Source organism: Nothoprocta perdicaria, unplaced genomic scaffold (assembly GCF_003342845.1).
Source record: "Nothoprocta perdicaria isolate Ctin4 unplaced genomic scaffold, notPer1 scaffold_76, whole genome shotgun sequence".
NCBI lineage: Eukaryota > Metazoa > Chordata > Aves > Tinamiformes > Tinamidae > Nothoprocta > Nothoprocta perdicaria.
The window spans coordinates 2,933-22,263 of record NW_020456043.1 but is presented as its reverse complement, the minus strand read 5'-3'; the positions used below and the strand labels follow the sequence as shown (position 1 = coordinate 22,263).

At 38.8% G+C, this 19,331-nt stretch overlaps 1 protein-coding gene across 1 annotated transcript; it reads left to right on the top strand.

Moving 5' to 3' along the window:
- Positions 1 to 6: 6 nt before the first annotated feature.
- On the top strand, positions 7 to 18,952 carry NAA30 (N(alpha)-acetyltransferase 30, NatC catalytic subunit). Its single transcript, XM_026051548.1, has 4 exons — positions 7 to 912; positions 8,409 to 8,532; positions 10,598 to 10,653; positions 17,597 to 18,952. The coding sequence occupies exons 1-4, from the start codon at positions 25 to 27 to the stop codon at positions 17,732 to 17,734; spliced, it is 1,206 nt and encodes a 401-aa protein (XP_025907333.1). The 5' UTR covers positions 7 to 24; the 3' UTR covers positions 17,735 to 18,952.
- The last annotated feature ends 379 nt before the right edge of the window (positions 18,953 to 19,331 follow it).

Genomic DNA, 19,331 nt, shown 5'->3' with positions numbered 1-19,331 from the left:
CTGTGTCGCTCTCTCCCGTAGGACATGGCCGAGGTACCGCCGGGGCCTAGCAGCGTGCTGTCCCCGCAGGGGGACGCGCTCTCCCCCTTCCTCGGAGGAGGAGGAGGGGGGGCCGCAGCTTCCTCCTCCTCCTCCTCCTCCTCTTCCACCGCCGCCGCCGCCGCCGCTTGCACTGGCGCCCAGGACGAGGAGGCCGAAGAGGAGGAGGAGGAGGAGGCGGCGGGCGGCCGGCAGCAGCAGCGCGGAGGAGGCGACGGCAGCAAGGGGGGCCCGCAGCCGCCGCCGCGCCGGCAGCACCGCCACCCGCCGCACCACAACCACCAGCTCAACGGCCTCATCAGCCCCGAGCTGCGGCACCTGCGCGCCTCGCTCAAGGGCAAGATCCTCGGCGCGGAGGCCGCCGAGGGCGCCGAGAACAAGCGAGCCGGCAAAACAACGGGCCCCGGCCCGCGGCAGCCGTCACCGCCCGCGGCCGCGGCGGCCCCGCTCGGCAACCACCTCCCTCCGCAGCCAAGGACTGCGCCCTCGCCGCCGCCTCCTTCTCCCCCGGCGGCAACAGGGGACAGGAGCCAGGCTGCTGCCACGGCTACGACTGCTGCGAAGAGGGCAGCCCGCAATGGACTGGCAGGAGGGACTGGCTTGGAGGAGGAAGAGCAGGAGGAGGGGGATGAAGGAGGGCAGGAGGAGGAGCCCCTGCAGCTACTCTCCGAGTCCCTGGCAGCAGCCTGCAGTTTGAAAGGCTCGGGAACGGACTCTCAGCCCGAGGAGGACCTAACGATACGATACGTGCGATACGAGTCTGAGCTGCAGATGCCCGATATCATGAGACTGATCACCAAAGATCTGTCTGAACCCTACTCCATTTATACATATAGGTATTTTATCCACAACTGGCCACAACTTTGCTTTTTGGTAAGTGCCTGGGGCGGAAGCAMTTGGGAGTGGTTTGGGGCTGGGGAGGGGAGGATTAATAGGGGGACATTTGTGGAAATAATGATATTTTTTGTATGGATAAGGGGAAAGAAGGAGCTTTTCTGGAAGTGCTTTTCCCTAACGACTTGCCCTCACCACGTGTGCCTGTATAGATCCTGTGCCCAAAGTTCCTGTGTTCCTGAGTAGATGTTTTCAGCAGTGGTGGAAAGGTTTGAACACAGGCCTGAGGAACTCGGAGGTCGTAATCTTGGTTTTGACAGTGACTTTTGGGACCTTTGGCAGCTCACTTTTATTGTTCTACCTCAATTCTTAGGCTTATATTAAAAAAAAAAAAAAAAAAAAAAATTTAGCCCATTAGTGTCTTATGAGCGCTTAGTAATTCTTGCACAATGGTTTTGAAACAGACCTCGCCATGGTTAACCTATAAATGCTAAGTGATATATGGAGAGACAGTATTAAAGGCTTTAAAGACTTTCTGATTTGCTGTCTTACTTTAAAAAAGACACAACTGTTGCTTCGTACAGTTGTGATGGTGTATGTGGCCTTAAAGAAGTTTTCATGCTCTTTAAACTTTCTTGCAGTACTAACAACTTATTTAGTTTCCCTTTCTTCAYACTATGGTATTGAAAAGTTTTAGAAAGGCTGCCTAAAAACTGTATCAATATTTAGTATTTCTTATGGAAAAACAATCCCTGGGCAGTTTTAGAACCTGCATCTTGGTTGAGAAGCCAGCTGTTAGGATGCTCATCCATCCACAGGTATGTGAAACTGAGTGTAATTTGGCCTGAGGGGTGTAGGTGCATAGCAGAACCTTAGTTGTGCTCAGTGTACTCTAAAATTGAGGATTTGGGGGATATATAGTATTTTTTGCTAACATAAATGATACAGTTTTCTTTCTTGATGCTTTAATTAAGGTCAGATGCTCTTCTCAAGGAGACATATATATATATATATTTAGTTAGATTCAAGATACCCTTCAATTCAGGAGAATCTCTGCAAAGTTTTACTAGGATATGAGTACAGGAGGTCAGGCTAATGGAATCCATCTGGCCTTAAACTTCCTGACTGTTCTCATTTTAGGGTCTGATATAATTTATAGCAGGATTTATATGATTTATAGGAGGATTTTCAGAACTGTGCCTCCTAAAGCCCTGAAGAGGGAATACAGTAAGATTACAGGAAGTTGAGCAAAGCATTACCTTTTGAAACCAAGCAAAATTATAAAATTATATGAAAACCTTTGTGACTTCATTTACCTTTATGCTGTTAATTATAAGCAGACTGATCAGAGCAAAATGATTTCTTTTTCAGGCATTGAGCCTACCCTAGCTATGTGTTATTAATTTCATACAGAAATGCTTGTGAGCTACAAATGTCCCTAGTGTATTGTTGGTAATGCCAAGGAAGTGTTAGCTCTTACAACATCACAGCACATTTTTCTAGTCTTTTTATATATATATATATAAAATAAATATATATATATAAAACATATATATATTTGTCAGAGTAACTTGAGAATTTTGCTATGAAAGTGGCAATAGCAGATTGTTTGACAGAGCATTAAATATTTGATCTCTAATCTGTTTTTAAAACAAGTGCATTCAAAGAGTGTTTTCACTAAAGGAAAACATCTCTTAAGCTTATTTCCTAGTGACAAATTCATTTTTATTTAATAACCTTGAATCAACAAAACTTTGGTTGAACTATGCAAGGCTGCTCAGATTTRCCATTTTTTATTAAGTACAGAACAGTATGAAGCACATGAAGCTGTAGAGAAGGACAAACATTTCAAGTAATTATCAAATTGTTTTATATACGTGATAATTTGAAACTCTTGCACTGTGTTGAGTCAAAATTGTGTTTTGTGACTAATTTTTAGCATTTTTGAGGTTTGCTTTTAGAAGTTTTGTTGAAGACTTTCTCTTCTATGACAGTTCGTTTGTTCTTGCAGTTAATGGATTTCTGGACTGCTTCTCTGTACTAAGTATCTTAAAATATTTACCTTCACTCAAGAACTGTATATTCCAATTAGCAAGAACAGTGTCACGACAGTGAGAAGAAACATAGTGCCTGATTCCATAAATCATGTGCCTTTAATGCCTAATGGCCTCACACTTCRGTTTCAAGCTTTTGTTTTGGTTATCAGTGATTTTAGGAAGGAGGTCAGACTATAATATCATTGTATTTGAAAAAAATATCTGTAGGGGCTGTATTAGTTCTTTAAAGACACAGAAATGGTGAGTTGAACTGATGTCTTTCCATGCTGTCTTCATAATATAGTCATGGGCACGCTCTCATTTCGCATTCCCACCAGTGTGAGGGCAGAGTACTAACTTCATCTAAATTTGGAGACAGGATGTATGTYTTCCTTAAATGGTCAGCACTTGCCCCATGCTGATGTATTCAGCAAACCATCTCAAAGGCCACAGTTTTCCTTTGGCTACCTGACAATGCAGGGCTCTTTCTSGGGGGCAGTATTGACACTATTCCTGTGGACGATGATCTTGCAGATTCGAAACTTCTGAGTTTGGCCTTCCCAAAGTGTAGGGTCACTCTAATGCAATTTAGCGCAACCAAAAGGGGCTCTTAATTTCAAGGCAGCTTCCTCTTCCTCCCTTGTTTAAACGCTTCATGTTTATCTGATTCGGGAGCAGAGCTAACTGTACCCAAAAAAGTAGTATAATGGTCACGGACACATGTACATTTGCATGTATGCATAGACTACATACACATGCATTTGTGTGGATGTTTTAGAGTCTATGTGTGTGTGTTATGGGGTCTGTGTGTGTTAGGGTCAGTTTTCTGTTGGAGTAGCTCCCTGAACATATTCAGAATAGGATCACACAAGTGTAAGTGTTGGTACAAACAAAGGTGCTAGTGCAGAGCTGAGAAGAAAGCACAGGACCAACCCCAGGTAGTAGCTTGGGTTTGCTCTGTCAGGCTGCTTCCCATGGGAGGAAAGCAAAACTCATATTCCACTTTAAAAGGAGCTGCAGATATTAAGAATCTTAAAAAAAAATAAAAATAATAAATCTGATGTTAGAATGAACTTCTTTTTATTTGTCAAACTGCCTTACTGGCAATATTTGATGATCAGTTCTGATATTGCAGCTTTACTAACAGGACTGCTGCAAGGCAATAAGTTGATGCTTCATAAAATCCAACTGTCTGCTTAAACTTAGATTTCATCTGTCTTTCGAAGGCCACTATGTGCTCGGTGTAGATGCTGTGTAGACTCTTGCTTTTTATTTGTTCTCCAGAACTCCGACAGTCCACTTTGTCTTCAAATGAGGTGTTAGGACCATTTCTCACTCAAAAACGACAGAACAAAGCTTTGTTTCATGTAAAACATATTTAAACTGCACGACAGCTTTGTTCACATATTCATTGTACACATGTATTCAAAGCTGTAGATTATTTCAAAGTATTTTTGCACTTTCTAGTCCTTACACTGCTGAAGTTCTAAAAGGAAGGAGTTTTACAGATTGATATTAAATATTTGGAAAATWATTTTTGCAATACATTAGCCTGGAAGAGTTGAGCTTGGGAAACCTTGCTCTGTTCTGAAGCCTAGTTAGGACAGGATGTAATAAAAGCAAAGTTCTGGCCATGTATTGCAGCCTCTCTCGTAACTCACCATGCTGCACAGCTCAGCTCCCTTTTAAGAAAAATCTGGAAAATCTGTGCTTTTATTGCGTTCTTAACTTTGCCACCAGCAATAGTAGCTATTATAATTTAAACTTTGACAAGTTCAAAAATAACCCATTAATTTCATGTAAGTGGTCTTAGATGCATTGTAATTCCGAAATGACTGCAGTTAAGATCTTGTTTTCTGCTAGTACTTGCCCCTCTTTCTGTTTTTTTTTTAAACTGGATTTTATTCAAGACACCTGCAACCTTCATGTAGAAATTAGGCCTTATAAGACACCTTTGTTTTTCTGTTGCAAGGAACTCGGTGCACACAAGAAGAGYCGGAGAAGTCAGGAAACTGCTAGGATATTGTCATATCCATGGCAGGGCTAGAATAAATCCTGTCTTTCCCATTCCCAGTGTGCAAACTGCTGCAATTCCCCCATGTATTCCAATTTCCTCTTCAGAATGATCACAGTTTCAGAGAGGAGATTGCTGTACTACTTCTCGCTGTTTGTGAAAACTACTCATTTTAGCACCTGAGTAATAATTCCTTCCTGTGCAAGGGCATTGTAAGAATAACTGCATTAGCAGTTGTTAAACAGTGCCCAGTTCTATGGAGTGGAAGTAGAGGCAGTGATTAGTGATCTGCTGTTGCACAGATCTGACTTAACCATCTGTTGCACAGATCTGCTGTTGCACAGATCTGACTTAACCATCAGACTTCAGCTTAACAGTTACAGCTTAAATGTCTCCTCTAATGGCATTTGGTAACATGATCAATAAACCAAAAGATCCCTACAGGTCTGTTTCTGTGCTGCTTCGGGAGGGATTTTGGTGCTYGTGTGAGTGGAGCTGTGTTGCAGAACTGCAGATCCTGCTGCATTTGAGTCACAATTTTTTTCTCCTATGGGGGTTAGTTTGGTTGTTTAAATCTTCTTTAAATGAGAACAAATGTGGCAGGAGTGTGAAATGCACAGCTAGCCCGTGGCTGCCAATTTTAATGCCATCTTTGCTAATAAAATGAATGCCAATTGTTTTAGTTTCTCTTTTTTTTTGAAGGCTAATGTTCTTTCTGATACATAGAAGTATTTGTGCTGACTCCTTAGTAATCCATCGTTGAAGATACTATAATCTAGTCTGTTTTAAACATTTAAACTTATGCATAAGAACCAAGTAGTGTAAATACTGAATTTTAACTCAAGTATATTAGTTCTGCTAAARGCTCAGGCTTAAAGTACATCTCAGAATACTCTATCTTGTTTATAATATGTAATGCTCAGTAACTTGGGCCAAACTCTGTGGAAATCTTTTTAGAAGTACTGTCATGTATTTGAAAAGAGAATTTGTCCCATGATCATCTCCCTCTATGAATGATGCTATGTGGAAACTACTTTTTCTTCCCCTCTGCCCATTTTCTACTCCAGTGTCTTTTTATTTAGGCTGTTTAATCTTCCCCAAGGAATTAAATTATTTAGTTTTACATTGCATTTTAGGTTCCTTTTCAGCTTTAGATGAAGTTGGAGAGAAAGGGGAAAGGAAAGGGAAAAGAAGAACTCAAATTAAGGGACAGATGCTGCATTCCCTATGTAAGTGGAACATCCACAGATGAACAGGCAAATTTACCTGCGTGAAGACAGAGAATTAGATTCCCAAGTGTTCAGGGAACTGGTAACAAAGTGACACTTTATGCAACTATCCGCAACAGCAACAAAAACATTAAGTATTTACTACTTCAGTCACTGAAACAAAAATACTTCGTTGCTCATTTAGTGTTTAAATACATGATTCCTGAAAAGAGCTCTTTTAAAACTGTGTCAACCAAGATCTATAATGATGGGAATGTCCTCACTCTCAAAGTGTGTAAAAATATATCTAAGGCTTCTCTACATGACTGTTATGATCAACAACTTGCACGTGTTCACTTCAGGGCAAGGCATAACTATAACATGTTAGTTTGTGGTATGCTCCTTTTTTAAGCGAGGTGTAAGATTACATCTAGGTACTCTGCATAATTATAGCAGTGTTAGGAGCAGTCTGTCTGATGATACTCTTTATTTAACTCCCTGTTTTTCTCGGGTCTGTGCTGAGATACAAAATTTGCCTTGAGCTGACACTTTGCATACACAGTTTTAGTAAAACTACAGTTGTCTTTCTCCCTTTGGGGGGAAAAAAAAAGTGTGTTTTAGGACAAACAAAAAAACTACTTAGAGGCTGTGTGTTTTAGTCCAGTTAGATCATGCTTTGCTTTTGCTTTTTTGGAAACCACATGTTTAGATTGTTCAGAGTTCCTGGGTACTGTGAGAAAGGTTTATTATCCCAACAAATAATGACTTAGCAATTATACTTGATGAGCTTAGAAATTATTTTGGGCTCACACTGTATCATAGCGCTTTGAAACTGCAGCTCATCCCTTTTGGGCTGCTCCATTTCACTTCTGGTTGGGGCTGCTGCCTGATAACTAAGCCAGCTCATAACCACCGTTTGGGAGGGGGTGCTGTTTGATTATTCATCTTGGGGCAAAAAGAAAAAAMCACCTCTCAGTCTGTGCCTGCAACATAACCTGTATAAATGAGTTTTCTGCCCACAGAGTAAGCGTGGATTGTCTTATCCCACAAGCTGCACACAGTCGTTTATAAATTGTTGTATGTACGGTGGATTTTGGGGAGGCGAGCCCTGGGAATGGTGCATAGGTGGGCCTCGGTGAAGCATTGCCTTTGACAAGTCCCTTTCGCTTTGACATCTTGCTGCTGTGAATTTGGATTATCCAGAGGAGCTTGTGCCAGCACATGCTTGTGCCAGTCATATGCTGCAGTTCCAGTTTAGGAGCTGTGTGTGAGCTGGTTCCCCCTGCAAATACAGGTCTTGTTTGGAGTTGTGTGGATCTGTTTATACCCCCATGCATACAACTGGGGGCTGCTTTTTTGAATTTTAGTCTTTCTCTGAATGAATAGTGGTTCRTACTCCCCTTGGACACTAAGTCTCTGTTTTGCAGCCTTATTCACTTATGCAGCTGCAGGTTATAATGTTATAAGGTTATAATCTTGCTTGCTGTCTAATCCTTCACTTAACATGTGATTTGGTTATTTTTGCCCTCTTTCTCCAGTGTATTTCATGGTATTTGGGTGAGCGTATACATAGTACAAATAACTTGAAAGTGTCTGGGAAGGTTTTTCKTATTGTTCTGCTTGCTTTAATATTACAAAGTGCCTTAGTCTCCTAACGTATTTCCTCTTATTATATCAATGGGGTAACTACAAATTACACAGCTCTTAGCTGAAATCTCTGAACAGTTGAAATGTGTGAAGATAYTTGCCTTTTTGTTTGTTTGTACTTTGGATGTTATCTGACTTAAAAGTGACATTTTCCAAAGATTAAATGTAAGGGCGTTTTACTCTGACCCATTATGGGCTTGACAATAACACCAGCCCAAATCAAGCATGTTATCTGCTGCAGACATGAAAACTGAGGTCGTTATAGAACAGAAATGGACTTTTTGGCACCTCACATGAAAGAAGATGATTTATGCCTTAACCTGTTCTCCTCTGCCCCCATCCCCAACCACATATTCTTGCCTTTAAATTTCAAGGAGAAATATTGTAGTTGTGTAAGGGACTGCTTAACGCTTTTGAAAAGATTGTAACTTTATTTGTAAGCAMTACAGAAATAAGAACTTTCTGATTTGTATTTTGGAAACATTTATAACTTATGTAGCCTTTTTTTAATAGCTTTGTGCAGTCAGGTTTGTGTGGATGTTTCATTTAAAATGCATTAGTCTTTTTTTTTTTTTCCGGTTGGCATTGTAAACCAACAACTGAGAATGCGTGCCTGTGTTTGTCTTTAAGGCCATGGTAGGTGAGGAGTGTGTAGGTGCCATCGTCTGCAAGCTGGATATGCACAAAAAGATGTTCCGCAGAGGTTATATAGCCATGTTAGCAGTGGATTCCAAATACAGAAGAAAAGGAATTGGTAAGAATAGTGCTTTTTATTTTCTTTTTTTTTTAATTATTTTTAACTTGGGTATCCTGTAGTTTGCTGGGGTAACTGTCACAAAGATTTAAGCAAAAATGGACCACTAAATGTGATGGTTTGTCTGTTGTCACTCCCTGTCATCCCTTCCTCTCTGATGCATGCTCTCCAGCCTGGTGGGCTTTTTTATTTTCATTTTGTTTATTTATTTTTTTTTAAATTAGAGTAACCTGGAATATCTGTGCTCTGTCATTTTATAATCTTGAGTATGATAAGGACGTAAAGAAAGGCAATTAGCAGTCATTTATATCTGCAATAYCAAATAATTATAGGAGTTATTTTGCATCTTTATGTCTATCTGCATTATTTTATTTCCATGAGGTGCTTGGGACATTTATTTTCAGTTAATTTATCCTTTGATGTTTCCCTGTCAGTTATGCATATATTGTGTGTAAGGAAGATATGTATAGCTCATTGATTTATTAAAACTTGCAAAAAAAAGTGTATTCTTGAATGACCAAAACTGAAATGTCTCTTACTCAAAGCAAGCCGTTGCTCACAGGTGACTTGCTTTCCCTCGTTAGATGTTTTTGCCTGATCAAGACTTTTTTCCTTCCAACCCCAGTTAYCTTTGGCTTGATTAAAGATCCAGTCTTACAGAACTTTAATTCTTTTGATTTGGTGTTGTGATGGATCCTTCCTGTTCTAATATATTTTTTCTTATATAAATATATGTATTATTTTTAACTTAAAATGTAAATGTCGCTTTCAAAGGCCAAAAATGTGCTTTACCACCCWAATGCTGAAAAGCTCATACTCTGTGATTTATGACTTTATAGAATGACTTATAGAATACAGGATACAGAATGCTACCACTGTGTGTTCTCCTCAAAAATTAAAATAAAATAAAACCACTAGTAGCACTAAATAACAGCCTGACTAGGTAAGCATGTGGGAATATTTTTTCTTTAGTAGACTTCAGAAGCCATTTGAGATTTCACTACTGGAGCAGAGGGAAGAACGTAAAGAGAAATCGCCCTCTCCCTTCAGCTGAGTCATAAAGGAGCCTGCTGTAATTYAAAAGCAGGCACTTGGCTTCATGAGTAAATAAGAACAAATGCTGCTCTTGTGCAGACCTCCACGAGGTTTTCCTCTCTCCTTCGTCAATTCATCACTTTAGAATTATATAAATAGATTTTATATTTCAGGTTTTGCTTACTTTAACACTATAAATGTTGACTTTTTTCCCCTGCTCTCACTACCTCGCTCTTTAAAGTATGATGTTAATCTGAAGATTTGTTTTATATACGGTATGGTTTGTCGTATGTTCAAATAAAATCTTAATTGATTTAAAATTTTGAGACTTCTTTAAAACAATCTCTAGATTCCTTGGGGTTTTTTTTCCTTTTCCTTAGCCTTCTAATGGAAGTGAGATTTATGCAATTTCACTGAACAGCAGTTTTTTCCACTAATAACTTTGAAATCAACTTTCAATTTCACCCCAATTCTACAGACAGGTAGGGATATTACGTTTGTAGATCTGTTGTGAAATGGATGAAAAATAATGCTAAAGAATTAAATTAATGCAAGACCAAGGGGAAGGGATGGGCTTCAGCCATACTATTAAACACCAGCAAAACCAAACGGGAGGGAGCCACAAGAAAAGTAGTTTCATAAATGCTTCTATTAGTAACAGAACTTGTTTTAGTAAGAGGAAATTCCCTTGGAAGATGAATGTCCTTCAAGTACATGCCAATAGATTTTGACTTTAAATGCAGCGAAAAGGAATGAATCACATCTTGGAAGGCTATATATAACAATATGTTAAACATAGAAGCCTGTTTTTARTATTCTGGTGTTAAAAGAATCTTGCATTCAGGCTCGAGTCTCAGTAACTTTGCTGGTTGTTTTAATGCTCAAACGTGAGACTGTAACTTGACTGCAGATTCTTTTAATCTTTCTCTCTTCCCCCAGGTGTTATCATATAGGTAGCCTGTATATTAGTTTTGTATAAATATCTTTTGCATTGCAACTTTGTTGACACATATTCAAATCTAAATTTCAGGTACAAACTTGGTTAAGAAAGCTATTTATGCTATGGTTGAAGGAGATTGTGATGAGGTAAGATKTTTATAATCAAAAACTTTGGGATTTAATGTAAATGCTTTGTGTTCTCCTATACCTAGCATTTTGATTTGTTTTGCAGGTTTTTCTTTGGGTTCTATGTTTTCTTGTTTTTTTTTGTTTTTGTTTTTTTTGTTTTTGTTTATTTATTTTGGTAAATAAATTGGTAAGCACCTTGCCGGTCTATTATAAAGAAAAGATAATGTCAGAAAAGATGCAAATGGAAGAATTTTTTTTAAGATTTGTTGTAAGAGCTCAARTTCAGTGCTTCAGGTTTTGTCTTGCCTTGTGAACCTGCATCAGCCTTCCTAGGAGGCCCCTTCAGTGCTTGCAGAATACGGGAAGATACTAGAACGGTGCTGTAATACTGCAGAATATAATTTTATCACAGCAAGCCATCAGATTATGTCATCACAGCAAGTCATCAGTTAGTGTCTAGGCATATTAGGTAGCACTGACAGAACCGTGTCATGGTTTAGCATGTCAGTGAGAACTTTTAAGAAAAATCACAGAATAACTGTGAAACTCTCTGGCCTGTATGTGTCTAGTCTTTCCTTTTCCTGCTTTGCAGTCTCTGCCTTTTTTAATTTAGTATATTACTAAGCAACAAACTATCTTAATGTGCCACATCTAACTTGTGAAAACTCTCCCTAGACCCATTCTCCTTAATCCAGTTATCTCTTCCCTTAACTCTTTCATCTGCTTGGTACAATGGAGCCATTTAACTTCTTCCTGATACCTGAATAGTGTCATTTCAGTGTGTCATACTCAGAGATCCTTTGATCTCTTTGTTTTCCTGCTTCAATTGCTCCCTCACTTGCCACACTAAGTGTGGTGCAAAACTCCAAGCTTTGTCCCAAGACTTCTGGCACATACTCCACTCTGTTTATTTTTCCACTAGTTGAGTTACTCTTTTGCAGAAGCCCTGCATACGTTCTGACTTCAGGAAGTAGTTTAGGTATTTGCTCTTCTCTGCAGGTCCCTTCCTACCTCCATTTACTGGTGTCATATTTTCTATGATGTGTGTTGTACTTGGGCAGTATAGTGCAATTTGGTATTTCTGAGCTKGTTCTCCAAGTTCTTTGGTTTGTCTTGTGTTGTCCTTGTGCTTTTATCACCATAAGCAATAGGCTTTGCCCTAACCCCTTTTACTACTGGCTGCCTTGAACTAGTGGAGAAAGGAATTTCTTTCCCATTGCTCTCTCTTATCCTCTTGAATTCACTTCCCATTGCTAAATATCCAAGATTATTTTAAAGAACTGAGAGGCAGTATGACAATCATGATAGGAGAGCACCGTTATCTTACCATTGCAAGAGCAATGAGATTCAGGGAGCTGAATTGCCCAATGTCATTAGGGAAGCTGGTTTCTACCCCAGCCACCAGAGATGCAATAGCTCCTTATGGTGAGCATATATGTGAGCTGCTTCTCATACAACTTCATTTCTAAACTGAACCATCCAACTGGCGTGCACATAATAATCTYCCATGCTCTTTTTTCCCCCCACCAGTGCTAAAATATTAACCCAAGAGCTCCTCTTCGCTCAGAAGCAAAAYCAATGTGTTAGGGACCAAAGGCTGCTAAGATTTCATGAAGTCTTTGTCACAGGTTTTCATCCGTGGTGCTGTATGAATGTTCTCTATAAACTTGTAGGGCATTTCTCAAAGGCTAGTGCTGTCTGTATTTAATCAAGGGCACCCCAATCCAAGCCTCTTGAGGCATGTGCGGCATGGATGCAGGCAAGTTCCACCTTGGAAASTGCAAAACTGTTTGTGGGATGATGTCCTGCTCTTGGGGACTTCTGCCTGCACTTAGTTTGTGCTGGCACTGAAATGGGACCTCATATGTCCAGGCAGCTTGTAGCACTTTTTGCTCTGATTATCAGACATGTCCATGTGAATTTCAGAAACAGGAGGAAGAAAGAAAATAAGGAAAGAAAGACCAATGCAACATAAATATAGCATAGCTGCAGCCAAACAGTGAATGTCTTCAAGCACAAAGTTTAGGCTTTTTCCAGGTGTGCATGGCATGCCCACGATGATGTTGGCTACTTAAACATCCTAGTTCTGCAGAACAGTCTCCTAGGACTGCAGGAAAACCTTTGGTCCTGATCAACATCTGAAAAGTCCACCCAGCCACCCCTTATTTAAGGTTCATCCTGACAGAGCTGACAAACCTCACCAGTGTTTTTACAGCAGTTGCTGCAGAGCAGTTTCTAGCAATCTGTTTGATGCTTACCTGACCAGATATGAAGCAGTGCATCGTAGTAGGTTGTTTTTTGGGGGTTTTGTTTTTTTTTTTGAGGTTTTGTAGATAGTTTARTTATCTCTGATGCTTAYAAGATTGTGAGGCGTGTATTTCTACCTCTAATAAGGTTAGTAGCAGGATGAAACAAGATGCTGATATGATGCTTGAAATAAAATGGATTGTGATTGAAGAGTACAGTTTTCTGAAACTTGCTCAGAATATGTTTTAAAAACATGAATAGGTGTAGTTAAAACATTTCAAAGCTGCTTGGAAAGTCTTTTTTCAATGTTAGCATGGAAAGATAAARTAAATGTTTTAAATTCCAAATTTGTGACATACAATCTGATGTTTATTTCGATGTTCATAGAATCTTTACRGTTGGAAGGGACCTTTAGAGATGTTACATTTTTCAAGTAGAAAATCAATAATCAATAATAATCAATAGATTAKACTTTTGGGGGTATGAAAATTGAGTTCTCAGAATTGAAGTACTTGTGCAACACCACAGATGGAAAAGTTGGACTGGAATCAGTGTGAGGGGAAGGCGATGGGCTTGGAGGAGGTGGTCAGGGCTATGTTAGAACAGAGAGGAGGAGGACAAGATGACGTTCAGGGTGGCTGGKTGAACTAGGAATAACCTTCAAGCCTCAAGAAAGGACTCCAGAGGTTGCTTCCAGGTGCAGTTTCTGGATATGATGTTATAGAAGTTGGATTTTGAGCATGGTGAGTTTCTTGGGCAGTGGATGTTAATGAATACTCACGTTTGGGATAGTGAACTGATCATTTCCAGGGTTGTAATGGGCTTTGTTTTCATTAAATCGCAGTGATTTAACATAGTTTTTGTGAGTGTACATTAASTGTAAACTGTCTAGTGCAGTGTTCTCATTTGGTATCTAAACAAACAGGTGAGAGTGAATACTTTTCTCTCTTATTTCCAAAGCTTTGAAGAGATTTTCCTTCTAGCATATGAAGCAAAGTGAGTGGTAAATTCAGTAAGTTGGGTACGTGGCGTTACTTTTGCTTGGTCTTTTTTAGAGCAGTTTTGAAAAGCTTTACTTATTACATTGCTTAGTCAAAGAGGRGTTGTTCGTTGTTCATGTAGGATCAATGAGATCACATAGGATCATTTATGTAGGTTCCCGATCTATAGCATGACTGTACAAGCAATCTGCAGTGCTATTTTTCAGCACATCGTCACTGCAATATCACATAAGTGCTAACTGGTCAAAAGAAGGGCAAAAGGCAAAAAGAGTTTTAAGGCAAATGCAGAATTTGAAAAGGAATTGCAGCTTTTTATGTGAACTTCTGTCAGTCTCTTAAATTGATTAAAGGAACTGGACAAAGATCCACAACTTGATTCTGTTGATCTCCCAAACATATTTGTAAGAATAACAGCCTATCCATGAGTGCTGAAAGAATATTTTCATCATTTGTTTGTTTAATTTGTCTCTATTCCATGACTTCATGACTTAGTTTCTAAACTTGAGTTGCTTCAAAGTTTGAAAGTTTGAACTGAAGAAGCAAGGGTTTTTTTTTTGTCCTTTTTGGTTATGCATATTTATGCATAAATTCAAGCTATGTATGAGAACATAGTAGCAGGAAGCATTGCATTTTGTTATTACCATAGAAAAAGATGCTTTGCTTCTAAAAACCAATTAAAATTAAAGCTAATTGAGGTAAATGTTGGACTTAGGAAATTTTAGGTGCAAGAGGAAATGCAGCTTTCAGAAGGTTACAAGTTCTGCAGAAAAAGATTTTAAATCAGATCAGATCTTTGCTGTCATACAGCAAAGTTTACCATTAGAGACCATAGGCGAGTAATAAATGAAATGGTTGAAAGTTTGAGTGTTGACTTAATATCTCATGCAGGAAGAGGGGAATCCTTTACAGAATCAAGCATCTGAAACCTAGATAAAATAATACTGTGTTCCTTGATTAGATAGAGAAATACATTTTGATTACAAGTCACTGCTTGAATCCTCACTGTTGAACTCTATTTGATAAACTAGATGATTTTTTTAGCAACTGATTGATAGCTGATTGATAACAGACAAATTAAAATTATAACTTTCTTGTAGACTAGGTAGTTCCTGCTGCTCCTGAGGTACCTTGCTGTTAGGATTGCAGTTTAAGCAGAATTCTGATTTTTGTGTACACCAGGAGTTGGCCATGTCCTATCACTTAATCTTTTTCTATGTGCTTGCATTTTCTATTGGTTAAAAAACAGCTGGAATAGTAGGGTGTGAGGCCTTTTCCCTTCTAGTGATGAGCATAAAAAATATATATATATATAATGTGTATATATATAGCTAAGATTGCTTTTCCCAGCCACTAAAAAACAGCTTCTGTCATTCCTGAAGTTAATTTATGTAGGATCCCTCAGCTCCTTCTAGCAGAGCACTGTTTTTAACCCTTTATGAGACCATATCCTCAGTATATTTAGGTCAAGGAATTATTTATCATTACACTAAGTCTTTTTCTAAGAATACCAGGGCACATCCATTTCAACATCTTTCAAGCTGAGCATTGACTCGCGCGCAGGGATTCCAGCAAACCTGAATTTCAACCTTTAACCACTCCCTTAAAGGCAGGGTTCAGCAGTGTTGATGGACACCTCTTAGCAGTGCAGGATGTGCTTATGCTGGATGCGGACACGTTCTCTCTCTCCACCAGGTTGCTAAACATTTATGAGAGCGAATGCTGGTTGTAGCTGGGGTTCAAATAAGTCTCTTGCACTGTAGTTCTTGCAGGGGTCACCTTTCCTGGTTGGCATAATGCTTTGTTTTCATTTGAATTTAAAAGTTGTACAGCTTGCATAATTATAAAGAAGATAGCAAACGGTTCAGGAAGACTATTGCACTTCCATAATTGGTCACAAAGTGATACCGATTAATTTTAATAGATTAATGTTCTTGTGAGTATTTGATCAGGTCACAGGACTTGATAATAGTATTCCAGTGAGGTGCCAGCATATGTTTAAGAAAAGAAATTCAATCTCTAATTCTTCCCATAAGACTAAGAATTGAATTAGGCTGTCCCAAGAGTACAGGTACCACAGACTGACCTGCTGTAATTTAAGAACTCTGGCTATTAATATTTTAATATGTGACCTCTAGCTCCTTTTAGAAAAACAAATTACTTCAAATTTTATTTTTCCCTAGTGTATGTTGGGTGTTGGGTGGTTAGCCCTGAATTTACTGTTCTTTGTACATGTGTGTGCTGAATTCTCCGGCTGAATTTGCAGATGGAATGTGGTCAGAGAGCCTTGAAACCTGAGTAATGCTCAAATATATACAGTGAGTAGATAGTTAAATCTTGGAGGTAACCAGTCTAACTGCTGGCTGCCTCTGCCTCTTATGCTAAACCGCTCCTTAGACTGCAGAAGATAAAGCAGATGGGAAGAAAAATTGGTAATTTTCTACCCAGGCTGCTTTTTGAAGTGGCTCAGCAACAAGCTCAGCAGAGCTGGCAAAACAGGCCGGGGAAATGGAAATACAGACCTGGAGGCTGCGGGGCCACGCGCTCCCCAACGCAGATTGGCTTAAACTGGCATACACAAATAGAGCCTAATATTTTATTCCTGATTCCTTTTCCTCAGTTTTGCTAAGGTAGTCTTTTTTTTTTTTTTTCGCTTTGATTTTGATGTAAATGGCTCTTACTGCACACTCTTATGAAATAGTAGTTTAGAAATATCCAGCAATGGTTGAATAAAATACATAGGTTACGTTTGCATCGCGTGGTCTTTCTAACAGTTTAAATGGACATGGTCATGGATTCATACGTGGTCTTTTCAGCTTATTAGTTCATCCTGTGTTCTTGAGTAACCCTGATCCGTTTCTAATAGCAAAATCCTTAAGTATGAGTTGGACAACACTAGGCAAAAGGGTTTTTATCATTTGGAAAGGGTAGATGGCTCAGCAGGTGTGCAGAGCCTCATCTCAGTGCATTTAGAGAAAAGAGGGAAAACAGCTGAGAGGTGTATTTTGGTGCTTTTCTATTCCTTGTTAAATGCCAGTTCCTTTCTTACCTATTCTTGGTAAGAAATTTTATTCTTTTACTTTACTTCTGAGGCACTTTTGGCCCCTTGCTTAACTTGGACCACATTGGGGTTTGATCCAAGCTGCTCTTGACAGGTCATCTTGCTGTTGGGATCTTGTCAATATAGGGGAAAAATGGGCAAAAAGCTGCAAACTGCTCTTTGTTCCTGGCTTATGCAAGACTAGCTGGGAACAGTGATAGCCAACAATTATTCATCTTCTTAAACCCGTGCCTTACTTTAATTATACGCCCTTTCCTTTCTCACCAGAAGCACAGATACTACGAGCATTTCTTTTGTCAGCTAAATACTGAAACTTGTGTCTAGGTCTAAGTCTATCATGTTATGAAGTAAAAAGTTAGTGACTAAGCCAGAACAATTTTCTGCTCAGTTCTTGGATCTCGATACAGGTGAAACTTGCTTGCAAATGTTACTGTTGAATAACTGCTAAAGAGTATTTTTAAATGTGGGGGTGGAGGGAGGTTGCATGAACAAGCCAGAACAAGGTAAATTAATTCCATTCATTTCTAGTGAGTGTAATTTTACAATAGAAACTTTAGTTCGTTCAGTCCTCATGTAATCTGAAATACACAGCTGCTTTCTAATATGATATGTTTTATCTCTTTCTTTTTCTTTTTTGTTTTTTTTTTCCTTAAAGGTTGTTTTGGAAACAGAAATCACAAATAAGTCTGCTTTGAAACTTTATGAAAACCTTGGTTTTGTGCGAGACAAGAGGCTCTTCAGATACTATTTAAATGGAGTTGATGCACTGCGTCTTAAACTATGGCTGCGTTAAAAGAAACCATCACATCGAGCAACTGACTTCCCAGCAGCGCAGAGTTGTCCTTTGCATGCAATGCAATTTGTACAAAATTGCTTTGCAGGTGGACTTAGTAATTCCCATGCAGCTCTTGTCTGTCAGTGTCTCATTGAGTGTCGCACATATTTGTTGCACTTTGGCATGGCGCATTTGTTCTGAATTAAAGCAGATTGTTTCAAACTTGGAGTTCTTTTGGTACCAGCGAGATGTGCCAGTTGATAGCCAAGATATGTTCATTCGTTTGCAAGTCTACTGACTATTACGTACACAGTGAACATTTGATCAAAGAACCTGTCTGTGGAACACGACTTTTGGTTCCAGAGAAAAAGCCAATGTAGATTGTAAAATTCTATAAGTATACTAACATTTCATACAAAAATTGCCATAGTTTTCTGGAGAAAAAAAAAAAAAAGGCTTCAATTTTAGGTTTTATTTTTCAATATTGAATTTTCCATTCTTAAATATTGGTACCTCGGTGATTAGTGAATGAAAAAATGTATTGTAGGGTGGGGTGTGTGTTACAATGAGTAACAGTAACAATTAAATTGCGTCTGCCAGTGCCTGTATAGATAAGTATATTTGTCTTCACCTCTGAGTTTGGAGTGCATGCTTTTATTCTTTTACTTTCTTCAATTGTCTTTGCAAGGAGAATTCTGCTTTTATTTAAATTCCAGATTTGATAATAAATTATTTCAGATTTTTATAATTTGGATACTTCTCCCAGACAAGGGTTTGGAAGACCCTTCTTTTCTTGCAGCAACAAGTGTAAGCTATTTTGAAAACCTTGAGTAGCTGCTACAAGAGAACCTGATGTCACCAGTAAATCTTTGCTGGTTTTGGATGCACTTTTTTTTTCTTTCAAAAGAGTGAGGGACTTTTAAAAGAAGATATAGAAAATTAATGTAAATTGGTATCACTTTATTTAATCAAAATTATTGCTAGAAGCTCTGGAAAAACAGCTCTTTTAAAATAGTTGGAACCATTCTTTTTCCAACAGCTTTGCTTCAGTGTTCTACAGTGCTTCAATCCTTGGTTTTGGTCTTGGAAAATAAATTTCAAGGTGTATTGTATCCATTTTTTTTTTTTTTAAGCTGCTCGCATCTTTTCTAAACTTACATGAGCTAAATTATTGGGGGATATTTTTCCCCTCCAAAATCAAATCAGCAGGGAAGGGACTAGTCTCTGATTCTCTCTCTCTCATTCTCTGTCTTTGTCTCTGTCTCTTGCTCGTTTTTTTTTTTCTTTTTATTTTTTTTAATTGGATTTACCTAGGTTTAACCAACACACATTAATTTGTTTAGTAATTACATTGTCAAGGCTTTCTTGGTCAGTGTGATTATATAGCCCAGTTCTATGAATCTGTTGTTTTTCACTTTGGGGAGGGGAAAAAAAAAAACAGAAAAAAAAGAAAAAAGGTATTAGATGACTTTTGGAAGAACCTGTATAATCTATGGAAAAGGGTGAACTCAGTGGATCTGCTCCTCTGAAGTTGAGTGAACTCTTCAGATTTGCCTTACTGGTTTTTTTAAGGGTTTGGATTGAGTCATGAGTTTGTTTTGTGGGCTTTTTTTTT